This window comes from Amblyraja radiata, chromosome 18 (genome assembly GCF_010909765.2).
Source record: "Amblyraja radiata isolate CabotCenter1 chromosome 18, sAmbRad1.1.pri, whole genome shotgun sequence".
NCBI lineage: Eukaryota > Metazoa > Chordata > Chondrichthyes > Rajiformes > Rajidae > Amblyraja > Amblyraja radiata.
Window position 1 is genome coordinate 2860915 of NC_045973.1, and position 18242 is coordinate 2879156.

Below are 18242 nucleotides of genomic sequence, written 5' to 3' on the forward strand. Positions count from 1 at the left end.
ACCCACCACTCCACCTCCAGGCCCCTCAGATCGGCCGACTTGGGGTTACTGAACATCCCGCGGTCTAGGCATAAGCTCAGGGGTGACCGTGCCTTTGCGGTTGCAGCTCCTAGACTGTGGAACAGCATCCCTCTTCCCATCAGAACTGCCCCCTCCATCGACTCCTTTAAGCCGAGACTTAAAACTCATCTCTACTCCCAAGCCTTTCTTGACGTCCTCTGAGGGAGGGCTACATGTATGTAGTGATGTATGTACTTAATCTATGAACCACTGTTGTATAACATTAACCATTTCCTTTCCCTGTTCGGTTGAAAGGAAATAGTAAAAATTGTAAAGAGCCCTGGTTTTCAAGGGAAATTGGACACTTGGTTCGGAAAAAGAGAGAGATCTACAATAATTATAGGCAGCATGGAGTAAATGAGGTGCTTGAGGAGTATAAAGAATGTAAAAAGAATCTTAAGAAAGAAATTAGAAAAGCTAAAAGAAGATATGAGGTTGCTTTGGCAAGTAAGGTGAAAGTAAATCCAAAGTGTTTCTACAGCTATATTAATAGCAAAAGGATAATGAGGGATAAAATTGGTCCATTAGAGAGTCAGAGTGGACAGCTATCTGCAGAGCCAAAAGAGATGGGGGAGATATTGAACAATTTCTTTTCTTCGGTATTCACCAAGGAGAAGGATATTGAATTATGTGAGGTAAGGGAAACAAGTAGAGTAGCTATGGAAACTATGAGATTCAAAGAAGAGGAAGTACTGACACTTTTGAGAAATATAAAAGTGGATAAGTCTCCAGGTCCGGACAGGATATTCCCTAGGACATTGAGGGAAGTTAGTGTAGAAATAGCAGGGGCTATGACAGAAATATTTCAAATGTCATTAGAAACGGGAATAGTGCCGGAGGATTGGCGTACTGCGCATGTTGTTCCATTGTTTAAAAAGGGGTCTAAGAGTAAACCTAGCAATTATAGACCTGTTAGTTTGACGTCAGTGGTGGGCAAATTAATGGAAAGGATACTTAGAGATAATATATATAAGCATCTGGATAAACAGGGTCTGATTAGGAACAGTCAACATGGATTTGTGCCTGGAAGGTCATGTTTGACTAATCTTCTTGAATTTTTTGAAGAGGTTACTCGGGAAATTGATGAGGGTAAAGCAGTGGATGTTGTATATATGGACTTCAGTAAGGCCTTTGACAAGGTTCCTCATGGAAGGTTGGTTAAGAAGGTTCAACTGTTGGGAAAAATGCAGGAGTAGCAAGATGGATTCAACAGTGGCTGGATGGGAGATGCCAGAGAGTAATGGTGGATGGTTGTTTGTCAGGTTGGAGGCCAGTGACGAGTGGGGTGCCACAGGGATCTGTGTTGGGTCCACTGTTGTTTGTCATGTACATCAATGATCTGGATGATGGTGTGGTAAATTGGATTAGTAAGTATGCAGATGATACTAAGATAGGTGGGGTTGTGGATAATGAAGTAGATTTTCAAAGTCTACAGAGAGATTTATGCCAGTTGGAAGAGTGGGCTGAAAGATGGCAGATGGAGTTTAATGCTGATAAGTGTGAGGTGCTACATCTTGGCAGGACAAATCAAAATAGGACGTACATGGTAAATGGTAGGGAATTGAAGAATGCAGGTGAACAGAGGGATCTAAGAATAACTGTGCACAGTTCCCTGAAAGTGGAATCTCATGTAGATAGGGTGGTAAAGAAAGCTTTTGGTGTGCTGGCCTTTATAAATCAGAGCATTGAGTATAGAAGTTGGGATGTAATGTTAAAATTGTACAAGGCATTGGTGAGGCCAATTCTGGAGTATGGTGTACAATTTTGGTCGCCTAATTATAGGAAGGATGTCAACAAAATAGAGAGAGTACAGAGGAGATTTACTAGAATGTTGCCTGGGTTTCAGCAACTAAGTTACAGAGAAAGGTTGAACAAGTTAGGGCTTTATTCTTTGGAGCGCAGAAGGTTAAGGGGGGACTTGATCGAGGTCTTTAAAATTATGAGAGGGATAGACAGAGTTGACGTGGATAAGCTTTTTCCACTGAGAGTAGGGAAGATTCAAACAAGGGGACATGACTTGAGAATTAAGGGACAGAAGTTTAGGGGTAACATGAGGGGGAACTTCTTTACTCAGAGTTCTGTGTGGAATGAGCTTCCAGTGAAGGTGGTGGAGGCAGGTTCGTTTTTATCATTTAAAAATAAATTGGATAATTATATGGACGGGAAAGGAATGGAGGGTTATGGTCTGAGCGCAGGTATATGGGACTAGGGGAGAATACGTGTTCGGCACGGACTAGAAGGGTCGAGATGGCCTGTTTCCGTGCTGTAATTGTTATATGGTTATATGGTTATTAGTACCTCCACCAATGTAAAGCACTTTGGTCAACGAGAGTTGTTTTTTAAATGTGCTGTAGAAATAAAAGTGACTTGACTTGACTGCTTGAGGCTTTACCTTCTCCCCAGTTCCAGAAGGGTCGTTGATCCTCTCAGGCTTTATCAGCTTCATCACACAAATGGCGGCCATCACCAGCTTGACGCCCTGCGGAGGATTCTTCATCGACTTCACTATCGTGATGTCCGATGGCTAAAATACAAAGAAAAGATACAGCTCGGCTTATAATCAACTCAAGCGGAAATTCCCATTACAGCAACACAATGAGTGAGATTTAATTTAAATTGTTTCCCAAACTAAATGCATTTTAAGAAGTAGTAACAATGAAATGATGATGCAGGTTTTCCAAGGAAGCGCTGGAGTAACTCAGCGGGTCAGGCAGCATCTGTGGAGAACATGGATAGGTGACGTTTCACAGAGTGCTGGAGTAACTCAGTGGGTCAGGCAGCATCTATGGAGCTAAGGAAATAGGTAACGTTTCGGGCCGAAACCCGGAAGGGTTTCGGCCCGAAACGTTGCCTATTTCCAGAAGGGTTTCGGCCCGAAACGTTGCCTATTTCCTTAGCTCCATAGATGCTGCTGCACCATAACTCAGTGGGTCAGGCAGCATCTGTGGAGAACATGGATAGGTGACGTTTCACAGAGTGCTGGAGTAACTCAGCGGGTCAGGCAGCATCTGTGGAGAACATGGATAGGTGACGTTTCACAGAGTACTGCCTAACTCGCTGAGTTACTCCAGCATCTTGTGTCGGTGTTCTGCGCCTGTGGATTTCGGATTCACCACGGACCGCGCGACGTACCTTGAGCGTGTCCAGGGCGGAGAGGGCAGCCTCCAGAGCGGGAATGGCCTCTGCTAGCTCACTCTCACACTCGTTCTTCAAGGCCTGGGCTTCCGTGGCTTTCTCAGTCGCTGCCTCCTCATCGACTTTCACAACCTTGCTCTTTGCTTCCACCTCCGCTGATTCCACCTCGATCACCTGGTGAATGACACAACAGGCAGGTTTTATCCACGAGTAGTTGCTCTACTCAACAGCCAAAAATCTGTAGCCTCCCTTTGGTCTGGTACTTTGTTGGTTCACATGCTTGATCAATGGTGTTTTATCATTAATGTTTTATTATTATTAATGTTTAGTGTTTTCCGAGTCATTCGTAACTGTCACTGTATGTCATGTTATTACTTGTGGGCGGAGCGCCAAGGCAAATTCCTTGTATGTGAATACTTGGCCAATAAACTTACTTACTTACTTGCTTTTACTGTTGGCCACTCAGTACTCTGTCTCAGTGCCCTACTGCTGCACACTTGTACCTGAGACTCTTATCTAAGATGTATCTAAGTGAAGATAGACACAGTAACTCAGAGAGACAGGCAGCACCTCTGTAGATGAGGAATGGGTGACGTTTCGGATCGAAACCCTTCTTCTGAAGAAAGGTCAACAAAAGCTTCTTCTGGAGATGGGTCTCAACCCGAAACATCACCCATTCCTTAAACCAGCATCTGCAGTTCCTTCCTACACATGTATCTGAGTGCTTCCTGACCTGAAACATCACCCATCCATGTCCACCACAGATGACCCTGGCCCACTGAGTTATCAGAACTACACCATCCGACCATAACCAGAGAACAGTCCTCAACTAGTATCTACCTCATCCAGGAACTTGGACTATCCTTGATCGGACTTTGCTGGCTTTACCTTGCATTAAACGTTATTCCCTTATCATGTATCTGTCCACTGCGAATGGCCCGATTATAATCATGTATTGTCTTTCCGCTGACTGGTTAGCACGCAACAAAAGCTTTTCACTGTACCTCGATACACGTGACAATAAACTAAACTAAACAGAACTGGGTTACTCCAAGACATTGAGTTGGAGATTGAAGGTAGACAATAATGCTCAGCTGGTGAGGCAGCATCTATGGAGCGAAGGAAATAGGCAACGTTTCGGGTCGAAACCCTTCTTCAAGAAGGGTCTGAAGAAGGGTTTCGACCCGAAACGTCACCCATTCCTTCGCTCCATAGATGCTGCCTCACCAGCTGAGTTTCTCCAGCATTTTTGTCTACCTTCGATTTTCCAGCGTCTGCAGTTCCTTCTTAAACGTGTTGGAGATTGGTCTTTGTTTGTTGGTTCCGTGACTTGAGGCAGCAAATCACTTACTGTAACGTCCCCTGGTCTAAATCAGCTCGACGGGGCCGGGACAGGAGCGACGCAGCCTGCTGGAGAACGTGCTGCCGGGAACGAAGGCGGGCCCGCGTGGGGGTGCCGCTGTGAGATATACGGGGGGGAGGGGGGGGGTGGGGATAACAGAGGAGGGGCCGGTGTAGGGGGACCGCTGTGAACGGGGAGGACCACAGGTGGACCTGGCGTGGTGGGCTTTGTCACTTTGTCAACGCCCTTTATGTGGCGACTCTTTGCATACCTTGGGTAAGAAAATCACTGTGACAATAAAGTATTCTTTCTTTCTTTCTTTCTCTCTCTCTTTCTCTCTTTCATTCCTTCATCCATTCTTTCATTCCTTCATTCCTTCATTCATTCATTGTTACAGAGTGTATATCTGACCATTACCTTCATCATGTTGGCATTCTCCACTTTTGCCGTCTCCAGTTTGGGCTGCAGTTCCACCAGCTCCTTCTTCATCTCTCCCACCTGCAGGAGCAGGACATCAAATGGTCAGTTTAACTGAAGCCCACAACGACTGAACATCTCCTCACGTTCCATCATGGCAGGGTGGTGCCAGAGTGCGGCCACTCTTTGCCCGATCTTCGCAAAGGAAGGATCTACAACCATCCGATACCACTCTTCTAAATCGCCAGGTGATTTGCCCCGACACTTCAGGGACAATTTACAGAGCCCAGTTAATCCCCAAACCCGCACGCCTTTGGAGTGTGGGAGGAAACCAAGGGCACCTGGATAAAACCCACGTAGGTCACGGGGAGAATGTGCAAACTAATGGCATGTTGGCCTTCATAGTGAGAGGATTTGAGTATTGGAGCAAGGAGGTCCTACTGCAGTTGTACAGGGGCCTGGTGAGACCACACCTGGAGTATTGTGTGCAGTTTTGGTCTGCACACTTGTACCTGAGACGATTATCTAAGATGTATCTAAGTGAAGGTAGACACAAAGTGCTGGAGTAACATAGCGGGACAAGCAGGACCTCTGTAGAGAAGGAACGGGTGATGTTTCGGGTCGAGACCCTTCTGCAGAATTAAAGTGGGGGGGTGGAACTGGAGGTGAGAAAAGGCCAGAACAAATCAGGGCCGGCAACAAATGACCAAGGAAGGGCGGAGCCCACAATGGTCCATTGTTGGCTGGGATAGAGGTGATAATGAGAGGGCTACGAGGGTGTGAACAGTGGGACTAGTAGAATGTTTGGGGGTGGGGGGAGAGTGGGAACGCAGGGGTTACTTGAGGTTGGTGTGTGTTTATTGACTGTACACGGCCGTTACCTGTGACTCTGCGAACGCCAGCTTGTCCAGGCCATTGGTGTACCTTTTCTTGGCTTTTTTCACCGTGTCCCGCTGCTTGGTGAGGAGCTGGCGGAACGCAGCGATCAGTTCCAGGTAAGACGTGGGGGTGACGTAATTGTGACGGTTCAACTCGAGAAGAAATCTAAAATCAACAAATATTGCTTTCAATAGACAATAGACAATAGACGTAGGAGGAGGCCATTTGGCCCTTCGAGCCAGCACCGCCATTCAATGTGATCATGGCTGATCATCCACTGTTAGTACCCCGTTCCTGCCTTCTCCCCATATCCCCTGACTCCGCTATCTTCAAGATCCCTATCTAGCTCTCTCTTGAAAGTATCCAGAGAACCTGCCTCCACCGCCCTCTGAGGCAGAGAATTCCACAGACTCACAACTCTCTGTGAGAAAAAGTGTTTCCTCGTCTCCGTTCTAAATGGCTTACTCCTTATTCTTAAACTGTGGCCCCTGGTTCTGGTTTCCGTCTGTTAAAATCCTTAAAACATGATTCATCAAGTTCCTCGAGGACAGAGTAGACAAAAATGCTGGAGAAACTCAGCGGGTGAGGCAGCATCTATGGAGCGAAGGAAATAGGCGACGTTTCGGGTCGAGACCCTTCTTCTGACCTAGAAGACTGAGTAACCCTCGCCCTGAACCCCAAAGTTCTTATGTGAGGGAAGAGAACTGCAGATACTGGTTTACACCGAAGATAGACACAAAGTGCTGGAGTAACTCAGCGGGACAGGTGGCATCTCTGGAGAGAAGGAATGGGTCGAGACTCTTCTTCAGAAATCTCCGCCCAGAAACATCACTGCAACTCCAGTCACCAAACCTACACACTGGAAAGTTGCTAGTTACCATAGACTAGAGGTGGATAAATGAAGCACTTGCCCAGAAATAACTATTATATATATACATATACCCTCGACTGTTATCGAATAAAGAAGATAGACACAAAATGCTGGAGTAACTCAGCGGGTCAGGCAGCATCTCTGTAGACAAGGATCGAAACCCTTCTTCTGAAGAAAGGTCAACAAAAGCTTCTTCTGAAGATGGGTCTTGACCCGAAACGTCACCCATACCTTAAACCAGCATCTGCAGTTCCTCCCAACACATGTATCTGAGTGCTTATGTGTTCCTGACCTGAAGCATCACCCATCCATGTCCACCACAGATGACCCTGGCCCACTGAGTTATCAGAACTACATGCGACCATAACCAGGGAACAGTCCTCAACTAGTATCTATCTCATCCAGGACCCTGGACTATCCTTGATCAGACTTTGCTGGCTTTACCTTGCATTAAACGTTATTCCCTTATCATGTATCTGTACACTGCGAATGGCCCAATTATAATCATGTATTGTCTTTCCGCTGACTGGATGGCTCGGGGCAAAAGCTTTTCACTGTACCTCGGTACACGTGACAATAAACGAAACTGAACAGAACTGGGTTATTGCTTCTCTACTCTGGAGAGAAGGAAAGGGAGACCCTTCCTCAGACTGGGTTTTCAGACTGGCATTCCATCAGTTCCCACTTGCCCCTGGGTCCAACAACTCGGCAGTGGGGGGGCCGGCTCTGGTTGTCCTCTCTGTGCGGAGACACAAGGAACTGCAGATGCTGGAATCTTGAGCACAACACAAAGCGCTGGAGGAGCTCAGTGGGTCAGGCAGCATTCGTGGAGGGAATGGACAGACGACGTTTCGAGTTGGGACCTTCCTTCAGACTGATGAAGGGACCTGGTAGACTAAACATGCTGGAGAAACTCAGCGGGTGAGGGAGCATCAGTCTGAAGAAGGGTCTCGACCCAAACGTCGCCCATTCCCTCTATCCATAGATGCTGCCTCACCCGCAGAGTTTCTCCAGCAATTTTTGTCTAACTTAGATTTTTCCAGCATCTGCAGTTCTTTCTTAATCATGATGAAGGGACCTGGCCTGACATGTCATCTATCCATGTTCTTCAGAGATCCTACCTGACCCGCTGACTTATCCCAACACTTTGTGGGATGAGAAATGGGGATATTTCTGCACAAATTTCCAAATTAAAATCTATCTAATTTTTACTAAAAAGCCTAATAGCCCTGTCCCACGGTGCGAGCTCATTCCAAGTGCGCTCTCGTCATTTTTTGTCGGGATTTAAGGAGGTGTCAGACCACCAGTCGCCGGAATATCGTTGCTGGACCTGTAACTGCAACAGAATAGGGAAAGGCTTGGATAGAGTGGATGTGGAGAGGATGTTTCCACTCGTGGGAGAGTCTAGGACTAGAGGGCACAGCCTCAGAATTAAAGGAAGGAGATGAGGAGACATTTCTTTAGTCAGAGGGTGGCGAATCTGTGGGATTCTTTGCCACAGAAGGCTGTGGAGGCCGAGTCATTGGATATTTTTAAGGCAGAGATAGACAGATTCTTGATTAGTATGGGGGTCAGGGGTTATGGGGAGAAGGCAGGAGAATGGGATTATGAGGGAGAGTAGACTTGATGGGCCGAACGGCCTGATTCTGCTCCTGACGCCTCTGACACAGACTTACTTCACTGACAGTTTTTTAACAGACGTGTGGAAGAATTTACAAATAGGGACAATTTCAGCTCGTTCAAACTCTGTCAAATCCAGCATCTCCAGAAAGCTGTTGGCCACACGTTCCAGAGCATCTTCAGGCCAAGGCTGCCCAGAAAAACACACAACATTTTAATACATTTATAAATAATCATCAAATCATTTTTGTGTAACATTTTAATTATTAAAAGATTTATTGAAACATTAATAAATAATAAACGATAGACACAAAATGCTGGAGTAACTCAGCGGGACAGGCAGCATCTCTGGAGAGAAGGTATGGGTGACGTTTCGGGTCGAGACCCTTCTGCAGAATTAAAGTAGAGGTGAGTCTATCTTCAGTATAAACCAGCATCTGCAGTTCCTGCCTACAGACGCTCTTCAGAATCTGTGGAATTCTCTGCCACAGAAGGCAGTCAAAGCCAATTCACTGGATGTCCCTATTTCCGGTAGGCAGCGCGACTCTCGTCAGCAGCGGCCTCTGCAGTCCGTCTGCGTTTTTATTATTTTATGTCTTTGTTTTTATGTAGTTTTTGTTATTTTTTGTTGGGGTATGTGTGTGGGGGTGTGGGGGTGGTGTGGGGGGGTTGGGGGTAACTTTTAAATCTCTCCCTGCACGGGAGACCCGACCTTTTCTTTGTCGGGTCTCCGTTGTCGTTGGGGCTGCAACGAGGAGCGGCCTCCAACAGGAAGACCGGGGACTGTGGTGCCGACTACTCACCTCACCGTCGCGGAGCTGGCCGAGTCCAGAGCGGGTGGAGCTGTGGTGGACGCTGCTGCGACCCGACCCCCGGAGATTCGGTGGCTGCAACTGCGGGTTTGGCGGACGGTAACACCGGGAGCCCGCGGGTCCCTGGAGGGAGACCGCTTTTCGGGGCTTCCGCAACGGCGACTTCTCCCGCCCTAGTTGCGGGGTTGAAGAGCTCCTGGAGCGGGGCCTTACAGCATCGTCCCGCGCGGCTTGGAATGGCCGCGGGACTCTGCGAGCGCGCGCCGGGGGCTCTAACACCTAGAACCCGGTGTGCGACCTTGCATCACCCGGCGTGGCTTTAATGGCCGCGGGACAATTCGCCATCGCCCGCCGGGGGCTTTGACTTTGACTCTTACATCGGGGGGGAGAGTGCAGTGGAGAGATAAGTTTTTTTGGCCTTCCATCACAGCAATGTGATGGATGTTTATGTAAATTATGTTGTGTCTTGGGTCTATTTGTTTGTAATGTATGGCTGCAGAAACGGCATTTTGTTTGGACCTCAAGGGGTCCAAATGACAATAAATTGAATTGTATTGTATTGTATTGTATTGTTTTCAAAAGAGAGTTAGATTTAGCTCTTGGGGCTAACGAAATCAAGGGATTTGGGGAGAAAGCAGGAACGGGGAACTGATTCTGGATGATCAGCCATGATCATATTGAATGGCGGTGCTGGCTCGAAGGGCAGAATGGCCTACTCTTGCACCTATTGTCTACGTTTCTATGATTAGTACGGGGTTATGGGGAGAAGGCAGGAGTATGGGGTTGGGAGGGAGAGGTAGACCAGCCTTGATTGAATGGCGGAGTAGACTTGATGGACCGAATGGCCTAATTCTGCTGGAATGGCTTATGAACTTGTGAACATGGACCGGCAGAGATGGGGAGAGTTGGGTTCCCTCCCTTTGAGCAGCGAGGATTAGGAAGAGATTCAGGAGAAGTGTGGAATATCACCAAAGCTTTGATGAAGTAAGGAGCCCTGTTGTTGGGGGAAGCAGGACACTATCATGAGAGGAATAGATCGGGTAGATGCACACAGTCTCTTGCCCAGAGTAGGGGAATCGAGGACCAGAGGACATAGGTTTAAGGTGAAAGGGAAAAGATTTAATAGGAATCCGAGGGGTAACTTTTTCACTCAGAGCATGGTGGGTGTATGGAACAAGCAGCTGGAGGAGGTGGGTGAGCCTGGGACTATCCCATCGTTTAAGAAACAGTTGGGCAGGTACATGGATAGGGCAGGTTTGGAGGGATATGGACCAAGCGCAGGCAGGTGGGACTAGTGTAGCTGGGACATTGTTGGCCGGTGTGGGCGAGTTGGGCCGAAGGGCCTGTTTCCACGCTGTATCACTCCGTGACACAGATTTAAGGTTCCTGATAAACCTCAGGGGGGGGAGGGGAGGGGGGAGGGAGGAGGGGGGAGGGGGAGGGCAGAGGGGGTGCAGGGGGAGGGGAGGGGGAGGGACACTTTGCACTTCACAATCCAACACCTTTGACATCACAGGATTTATTTCCTGGGGATGATAAATTATTTATCAATGTGTAAAAAAGAACTGCAGATGCTGGATGAAATGGAAGATACACAAAGTGCTGGAGTAACTCAGCGGGACAGGGCAGCATCTCTGGAGAGAAGGAATGGGTGACGTTTCGGTTGGGAACCCTCTTCAGAATATATTGTCGCTGTATGTATCTACAGAGTAAGTGCAGATTAGAGGGTGCACACGGTGTTAAGGGCCTGTCCCACTTGCCGATTTTTTCGGCGACTGCCGGCGTCGTATCAGTGTCGGCAAAAGATTTTGAACATTTCAAAACCCAGCAGTGACAAAAAAAATGTTGCGACGCTTGAAGAAAAACGGCACGCGTTATTATACGTCATCACGCCGCGAATGTTTCGGTGACCTGATACGTCAGTCAATGATGCCGGCAATCGGCAAGTGGGACAGGTCCTGGAGTCACGGCAGCTTTTTGTGTGTGTCTTCGGTAGTGTTAATGAGGTGGCACGTGCGGGCCAGTCACCTGGAACCAGTCGATGGTGCAGCAGTTGATGAGGGAAGGGAACTGCCTCAGACGGTTACGGAAGGCGTCACCGATGGGGCTGAAGGCCACCACCACGTGCAGGTTCTCCCTGCACCGGCTCACGAAGAAGGCAAAGAGCGCCAGAGGGCTGAACTCCGCGTGCTTGTTCCCCGCCTGTGCAGCAGGCCGCACCCCCTGCAACAACAACAACAACACACACCATTCACTTCACTCAGCAACAGCTCCTTCCCTGCTGTTATCACACTAGTGTCATGGGACTGTGACTGACTCCCCTCCCCCCCCTTCTCCCCCCTCCCCCCGCTTCTCCCCCCTTCTCCCCCCTCCCCTACTCTCCCCACCCTCCCCCCATACTCCCTCCCATCCCCACTCCCCCCCCGCCCCAATCTTTGTACATCCCCAATCCATTCCACTGGTCACTTTAATTTCATGTTTCATGTATTTTGAGTTTTTATGACAGTTGGCAGATCCATTTCCCTCCTGGGTTAAATAAAGTTCTATCGTATCGCGTCGTGAACAATCTTTAGTTTCTATTTTGTAGATACAGCGCGGAAACAGGCCCTTCGGCCCACCGGGTCTGCGTCGACCAGCGATCCCTGCACACTAACACTATCCTACAGACACTAGGGACAATTTACACTTGCACCAAGCCAATTAACCCACAAAAACAGGCACGTCTTTGCAGTGTGGGAGGAAACCGGAGCACCCGGAGGAAACCCACACAGGTCACGGGGAAGAACGTACAAACTCCGTACAGACAGGACCCGTGGCCAGAATCGAACCCGGGTCTCTGGCGCTGTGAGGCAGCAAATGTTTACAGTTCGGACAAGGCGACGCCTTTGTACCTCCATGATCTCCTGCTTCTCGTCAGGTGCAAAAAGATTTGCCACTTCGCCGGTGTTGAGCAGACTGTCGACGTCTTCCAGGAACGCCTCCTCTTTGATCTGTGTGTCCGTGATCAGGAACACAGTGGGGTGGCCCCTCATGCCCGCACTCCGCAACAGGTTCTGGCAACACCAACGCGGAACCATCAGGTAAATGCCGGTAAACCACCGGGGCGGGGGAGGGGGAGGAGAGAAGGGGCGGGGGAGGGTGGGGGGGGAAAGGATGGAGAAGGGGGGGAGAAAAGGGGGAGAAGGGGGAGAAAGGGGGGGAAAGGGGAGAGAAGGGGGGAGAGAAGGGGGGGAAGGTGGAAGGAGGGGAAAAAACAAAAACTAAAATAATAATAATAATCAGGTAGGCAAAGTGATATAAAATGGTGACAGCTGTGATGGGTCCAAGGCACCGATATCTGTCGACTCTTCCATATGGCTGTTTCTATCCAACCTGTAGTTAACCGGGGATTGTACTTATGTACAGCAATAATCTCACTGATCTGTATGCAAGAAGATAATTTCACTGTACCTTGGTACACTAGATAATTTTGTTTCAGTTCAGTCCAGTTGAGTTTATTGTCACGTGTACCGAGGTACAGTGAAAAGCTTTGGTTGCGTGCTATCCAATCAGTACCCCGTTTCTGCCTTCTCCCCGTATCACCTGACTCCGCTATCTTTAAGAGCCCTATCTAGCTCTCCCTTGATGGGCCGAATGGCCTAAGTCTACTCTTATCACATAATCTTATGAACAGCTGAGAAGAAACTGTGCCTGAATCTGAAGGTGTGGGTTTTCACACTTCTCTCATCAAGTAGGGACTCACGTTCACCAATGATGTTGCCCGACCTTGCTTTGCAGTCACTTATCTTATTCAGACCTTGATGATAAGGGTGTTGGAAGGAACTGCAGATGCTGGTTTAAACCGAAGATAGACACAAAATGCTGGAGTAACTCAGCGGGACAGGCAGCATGTCTGGAGAGAAGGATTGGGTGACGGTTTCGGGTGGAGACCCTTCTCCAGACTTGGTTCGTAACGAGGGAAGCCAAGAAGGGAGGCATTGAGACCAAGGGCGATGCTCACCTTCAGGTCCTCCCGCCATTCGTTGATGCCGTAGGCCTTGGAGATTTCGGGCTGGAAGATGCTCATCTTGGCCATGGAGGTGGCCAAACGGGTCAACGACTGTCGCCCGCTGCCGCCCACGCCCACCAGGAGAGCGTTGCCCCGTGCCTGCTTCAGCACCCGGCAGATGCGCGACAAATGCTCCAGCACATACCTGCAGGGACGTTTAGTTTAGTTTAGAGATACAGCGTGGAAACAGGCCCTTCGGCCCACCGGGTCCGCGCTGACCACCCCGTACACTAGAACTATCCTGCACACACCAGGGACAATTTACAGAAACCCATTGGCCTACAAACCCGCACACCTTTGTAGTGTGGGAGGAATCCGGAGCACCCGGTGTAAACCCACAGGGAGATCGTGCAAACTCCGTACAAACAGCACCTAAGGCCAGGATCGAACCTGGGTCTCTGGCGCTTTGAGGCAGCAACGTTACCACTGCGCCACCGTGGTGACCAGTATTAGCACCTTAAACAAGTGGAGCTATCCGCAGCTAAACTGAATAAAAACAAAATATAGCACTAACACCAATAATTCCAATTTAAATTTCTATTCAGAAACCAACATATGGTTTTATATAAAAAACAGTCTTCAAGGTTTTGTTAGTAGTTTTCACAGAAAATTAAAAATGCTTTTATTTTACGAAGGAGCAATTGCCTCAGCAAATAAATAGTCCCTTCGGCCCATCAAGTCCATGCCGACCAACGATCACCAGTTCCATGTTATTCCCCTGTTCCACTCTACACACTAGGGGGCAATTTACAGAGGGGCCAATGAACCTACAAACCCGCACATCCTTGGGATGTGGGAGGAAACCGGAGCACCCGGGGGAAACCCACGTGGTCACAGGGAGAACGTGCAAACTCCACACACACAGCACCTGAGGTGAGGGTGTTTGATGAAACAGTATTGTTAACTTGTAGGTCAGAGGCCTAAATTAATTAATTCTGTTGCTTCATGTTACTTCACAAAGTAACCAGAATTCAATATTGACTGAAATTTGATGATGCATGCTGATCTTGTATAAGTTAGAAAGGGTACAGAGAAGATTTACATGGATGTTGCCAGACTAAAGGGCCTGAGCTATAGGGAGAGGTTGAGCAGGTTGGGTCTCTATTCCCTGGAGCGCAGGAGGATGAGGAGTGATCTTATAGAGGTATATAAAATCATGAGGGGAATAGATCGGGCAGATGCACAGAGTCTCTTGCCCAGAGTAGGTGAATCGAGGGCCAGAGGACATGGGTTTAAAGGGAAGGTCAGGTGTTTAATATGAATCTGCGGGGTAACAGTTTCACACAGGTGGGTGTATGGAACAAGCTGCCGGAGGATGTATTTGAGGCTGGGACTATCCCAACATTTAAGAAACAGTTAGACAGGTACATGGATGGGACAGGATTGGAGGGATATGGGCCAGATGTGGGAAGGTGGGACTAGTGTAGCTGGGACATGTTAGCCGGTGTGGGCAAGTTGGGCCGAAGGGCCTGTTTCCACACTGTATCACTCTATGAATCTTTCTTCTGCATAAATACGATCATATAAAATGATGCAAAAAAGCCTTTTAAAAAGTTTGAACATTTTACTTTCACTTGAATACATTTTTTTTAAAATCTATGTCTGAAATGTCAGTACTCTGTGCGGTCTGCCCCAACAATTCCTAACGCTCAATCAATTAAAAAGTCAAATGGAAATTAGTTGTTCCTTCAAACCAAACCACGCAGTAATTGCACGGGGGAACGTTGACCAAAATGGAGTACCTGAATATAACCAGCTTCCCAAAATGGAGTTCCTGAATATAACCAGCTTCCCAAAATGGAGTACCTGAATATAACCAGCTTCCCAAAATGGAGTAGCTGAATATAACCAGCTTCCCAAAATGGAGTACTTGAATATAACCCGCTTCCCAAAATGGAGTACCTGAATATAACCCGCTTCCCAAAATGGAGTACCGGAATATAACCCGCTTCCCAAAATGGAGTACCTGAATATAACCAGCTTCATCTGTGTTTTATGGGTCTGATTATACTCGTCGAGGCACAATACAACGACTTCATTAAACTCTTTAACCGAGGGAATCTCCGAATACAAGCGGTCGTCTCCCTCCAAATCAGGATTCATGTAATCTCCAAACAACAGGCTTCTCATGTCCTCTTCCATAACCTGCGGTAAAGTCAGATGTTTAGTCGTCGTTCACAATGAGCCTCAGACGTTTACTGTATAGAAGGAATCCCCTCCCACCCCCTTTAGCCAGAGGGCGGGAATCTGTCAAACTCATTGCCACAGAAGGCTGTGGAGGACAAGTCAGTGGATATTTTTAAGGCAGAGATGGATAGACTCTCGATTAGTACGGGTGTACGGGTTACGGGGAGACGGCAGGAGAATGGGGTTAGGAGGGAGAGATAGATCAGCCATGATTGAATGGGGGTCCTGACTTAAGGTCATAAGGAATAGGAGTAGAATTAGGCCCTTCGGCCCATCATGAATCAATCTGTCTCTGCCTTAAATGGGCCGAATGGCCCAATTCTGCCCCTACCGCTTATGAACTTATGAACCAGCATCTGCAGTTCTTTGTTTCGACACAACCACATTTGCACCAGGCTGAATACACAACTCTTAAAATTATAAGTGATAGGAGCAGAATTTAGGCCATTCGGCCCATCAAGTCTACTCCGCCACTCAATCATGACATCTATCTCTCCCTCCTAACCCCATTCTCCTGCCTTCTCCCCATGACTCTTGCCTTAAATATATCCACTGACTTGGCCTCCACAGCCTTCTGTGACAATGAATTCCACAGATTCACCACCCTCTGACTAAGGAAATTCCTCTTCATCTCCTTCCCAAAGGAACGTCCTCCAACCATGGCTGATCTATCTCTCACCCTCCTAACCCCATTCCCCTGCCTTCTCCCCGTAACCCCTGACACAGAAAAGATCGGACTCACATGCCCCTTCTCTTTGGCCAGGTGATCAAATAAAGAATCGAAACTCTCCCTGAAGTGGTCCTTGACGATGGTCCTGGTCAGGTTATAGAGCCAGGTGCGGTCTGTGTCGTCCACCAAGCGGTCGTAGAAGACTCGGAACACCTCGTGCACGAACAGACGCATGAACACGCGCTTGCTCTCCACCGCATCCTTCTTGACCAGCAGGCAGCCTTGGATAACCCTGGAAAAATCACGCAGGTTAAAGGTGTAGTGCGACTTGGCCGGTGTAGGGAGCAGATTTTCAATCGCCTTTTTGTAGACCTGGTAAATAAAAAGAAGAAGAAAAGATGAAGTGCCTCCATCATCACCCCTCTCTACAGCTAAAATGGATGAGAAGGGAATGGAGGGTTATGGTATGAGTGCAGGCAGGTGGGACTAAGGGAAAAAAGTTGTTCGGCACGGACTTGTAGGGCCGAGATGGCCTGTTTCCGTGCTGTAATTGTTATATGGTTATATGGTTAAAACTATCCTGGCTGGTAAGTGGGACTAGTGTAGCTGGGACATGTTGGCCGGTATGGCCAAGTTGGGCCGAAGGGCCTGTTTCCACACTGTATCACTCTATGGCAGTAAATCCACATCACTAAAACAGAATGCTGGAGTAACTCAGCGGGTCAGGCAGCATCTGTGGAGAACATGGATAAGTGACGTTTCACAGAGTGCTGGAGTAACTCAGCGGGTCAGGCAGCATCTGTGGAGAACATGGATAGGTGACGTTTCAGGTTTGGACCCTTTTTCAGACTGGTTTAGTTTTTAGTTGTCAAGATACAGCGCGGAAACAGCCCCTTTGACCCACCTAGTCTGCGCCGGCCAGCGATCACCCCACACACTAACACTATCCTACACACACTAGGGACAATTTCCAATCTTTACTGATGAGTTGGATGATCAGCCATGATCATGTTGAATGGCGGTGCAGGTTCGAAGGGCCGAATGGCCTACTCCTGCACCTATTTTCTACATTTCTATGCCATTTAACCTACAAACCTGTACGTCCTTGGAGTGTGGGAGGAAACCGGAGTACCCGGAGAAAACCCACGCTGGTCACGGGGTGAACGTACAAACTCCGTACAGACAGCGCCCGTGGTCGGGATTGAACCCGGGTCTCTGGCGCTGTGAGGCAGCAACTCTACCCGGTGCGCCACCGCGCCGCCCCCTGGCGTTATCACGTCCGTGGCTGAACGAACACCCACCTCGAGCGTGGCGTTGACAATCTGGTTCCCAATGGTGAAGAAGTCGGTGGGAAACTCGTTGTTGCGCAGGTAGAAGGCCACGATGTTGGAGAAGATGCGCACCATGGTCTCGTCGCTGAAGATGTTGATGGTGCAGATGTTGAAATGGCGGAGGAACCTGGGCGTGACCGGGTTACGGCCCCCTCCCGGGGGACCCATGGCCGCCACCAGTTGGATGTCCACCAAGGTGATCCTCGACGTGTCCTTCAGATCATACCTGGCGCAGGTAAAACAGGGAAGTAATACTGAGGCTCGGAATAGCTAGATAGGGCTCTTAAAAATAGCGGAGTCAGGGGATATAGGGAGAAGGCAGGAACGGGGTACTGATTGTGGATGATCAGCCATGATCACATTGAATGGCGGTGCTGGCTCGAAGGGCCGAATGGCCTACTCCTGCACCTATTGTCTATTGTCTATTTGAAGCATGTCGGGCAGTTATGGGGCCCCCTATCTGTGGGAGGATGTGCTGGCAGTGGAGAGGGTCCAGAGACAGAGATAGGGTGTGTAGGAAGGAACTGCAGATGCTGGATTAAAGCGAAGATAGACACAAAATGCTGGAGTAACTCAGCGGGACAGGCAACATCTCTGGAGAGAAGGAATGGGTGACAATACGGGTCGATTCCCTTCTTTAGAGAGTCTCGGACTAGAGGTCACAGCCTCAGAATTAAAGGACGTTCTTTTAGGAAGGAGATGAGGAGGAATTTCTTTAGTCAGAGGGTGGTGAATCTTTAAGAGCTCTATCTATCTCTCTCTTGAAAGCATCCAGAGAATCGACCTCCACCGCCCTCTGAGGCAGAGAATTCCACAGACTCACAACTCTCTGTGTGAAAAAGTGTTTCCTCGTATCGTACCAGTTTAATG

At 48.5% G+C, this 18242-nt stretch overlaps 1 protein-coding gene across 1 annotated transcript in view; it reads right to left on the reverse strand.

The window, feature by feature from the left end:
• Positions 1-18242, reverse strand: part of dnah12 (dynein axonemal heavy chain 12) — a 127454-nt gene that overhangs the window by 44670 nt on the left and 64542 nt on the right. The window contains exons 40-50 of the mRNA XM_033036586.1: positions 17343-17598; positions 16114-16413; positions 15151-15329; positions 13137-13329; positions 12028-12189; positions 11165-11359; positions 8381-8514; positions 5836-5998; positions 4955-5035; positions 3193-3369; positions 2453-2584 (exon numbers count right to left, since the gene is read on the reverse strand). Coding sequence (XP_032892477.1) covers positions 2453-2584; positions 3193-3369; positions 4955-5035; positions 5836-5998; positions 8381-8514; positions 11165-11359; positions 12028-12189; positions 13137-13329; positions 15151-15329; positions 16114-16413; positions 17343-17598 — 1972 coding nt within the window. The remainder of the gene's footprint in view (positions 1-2452; positions 2585-3192; positions 3370-4954; positions 5036-5835; positions 5999-8380; positions 8515-11164; positions 11360-12027; positions 12190-13136; positions 13330-15150; positions 15330-16113; positions 16414-17342; positions 17599-18242) is intronic.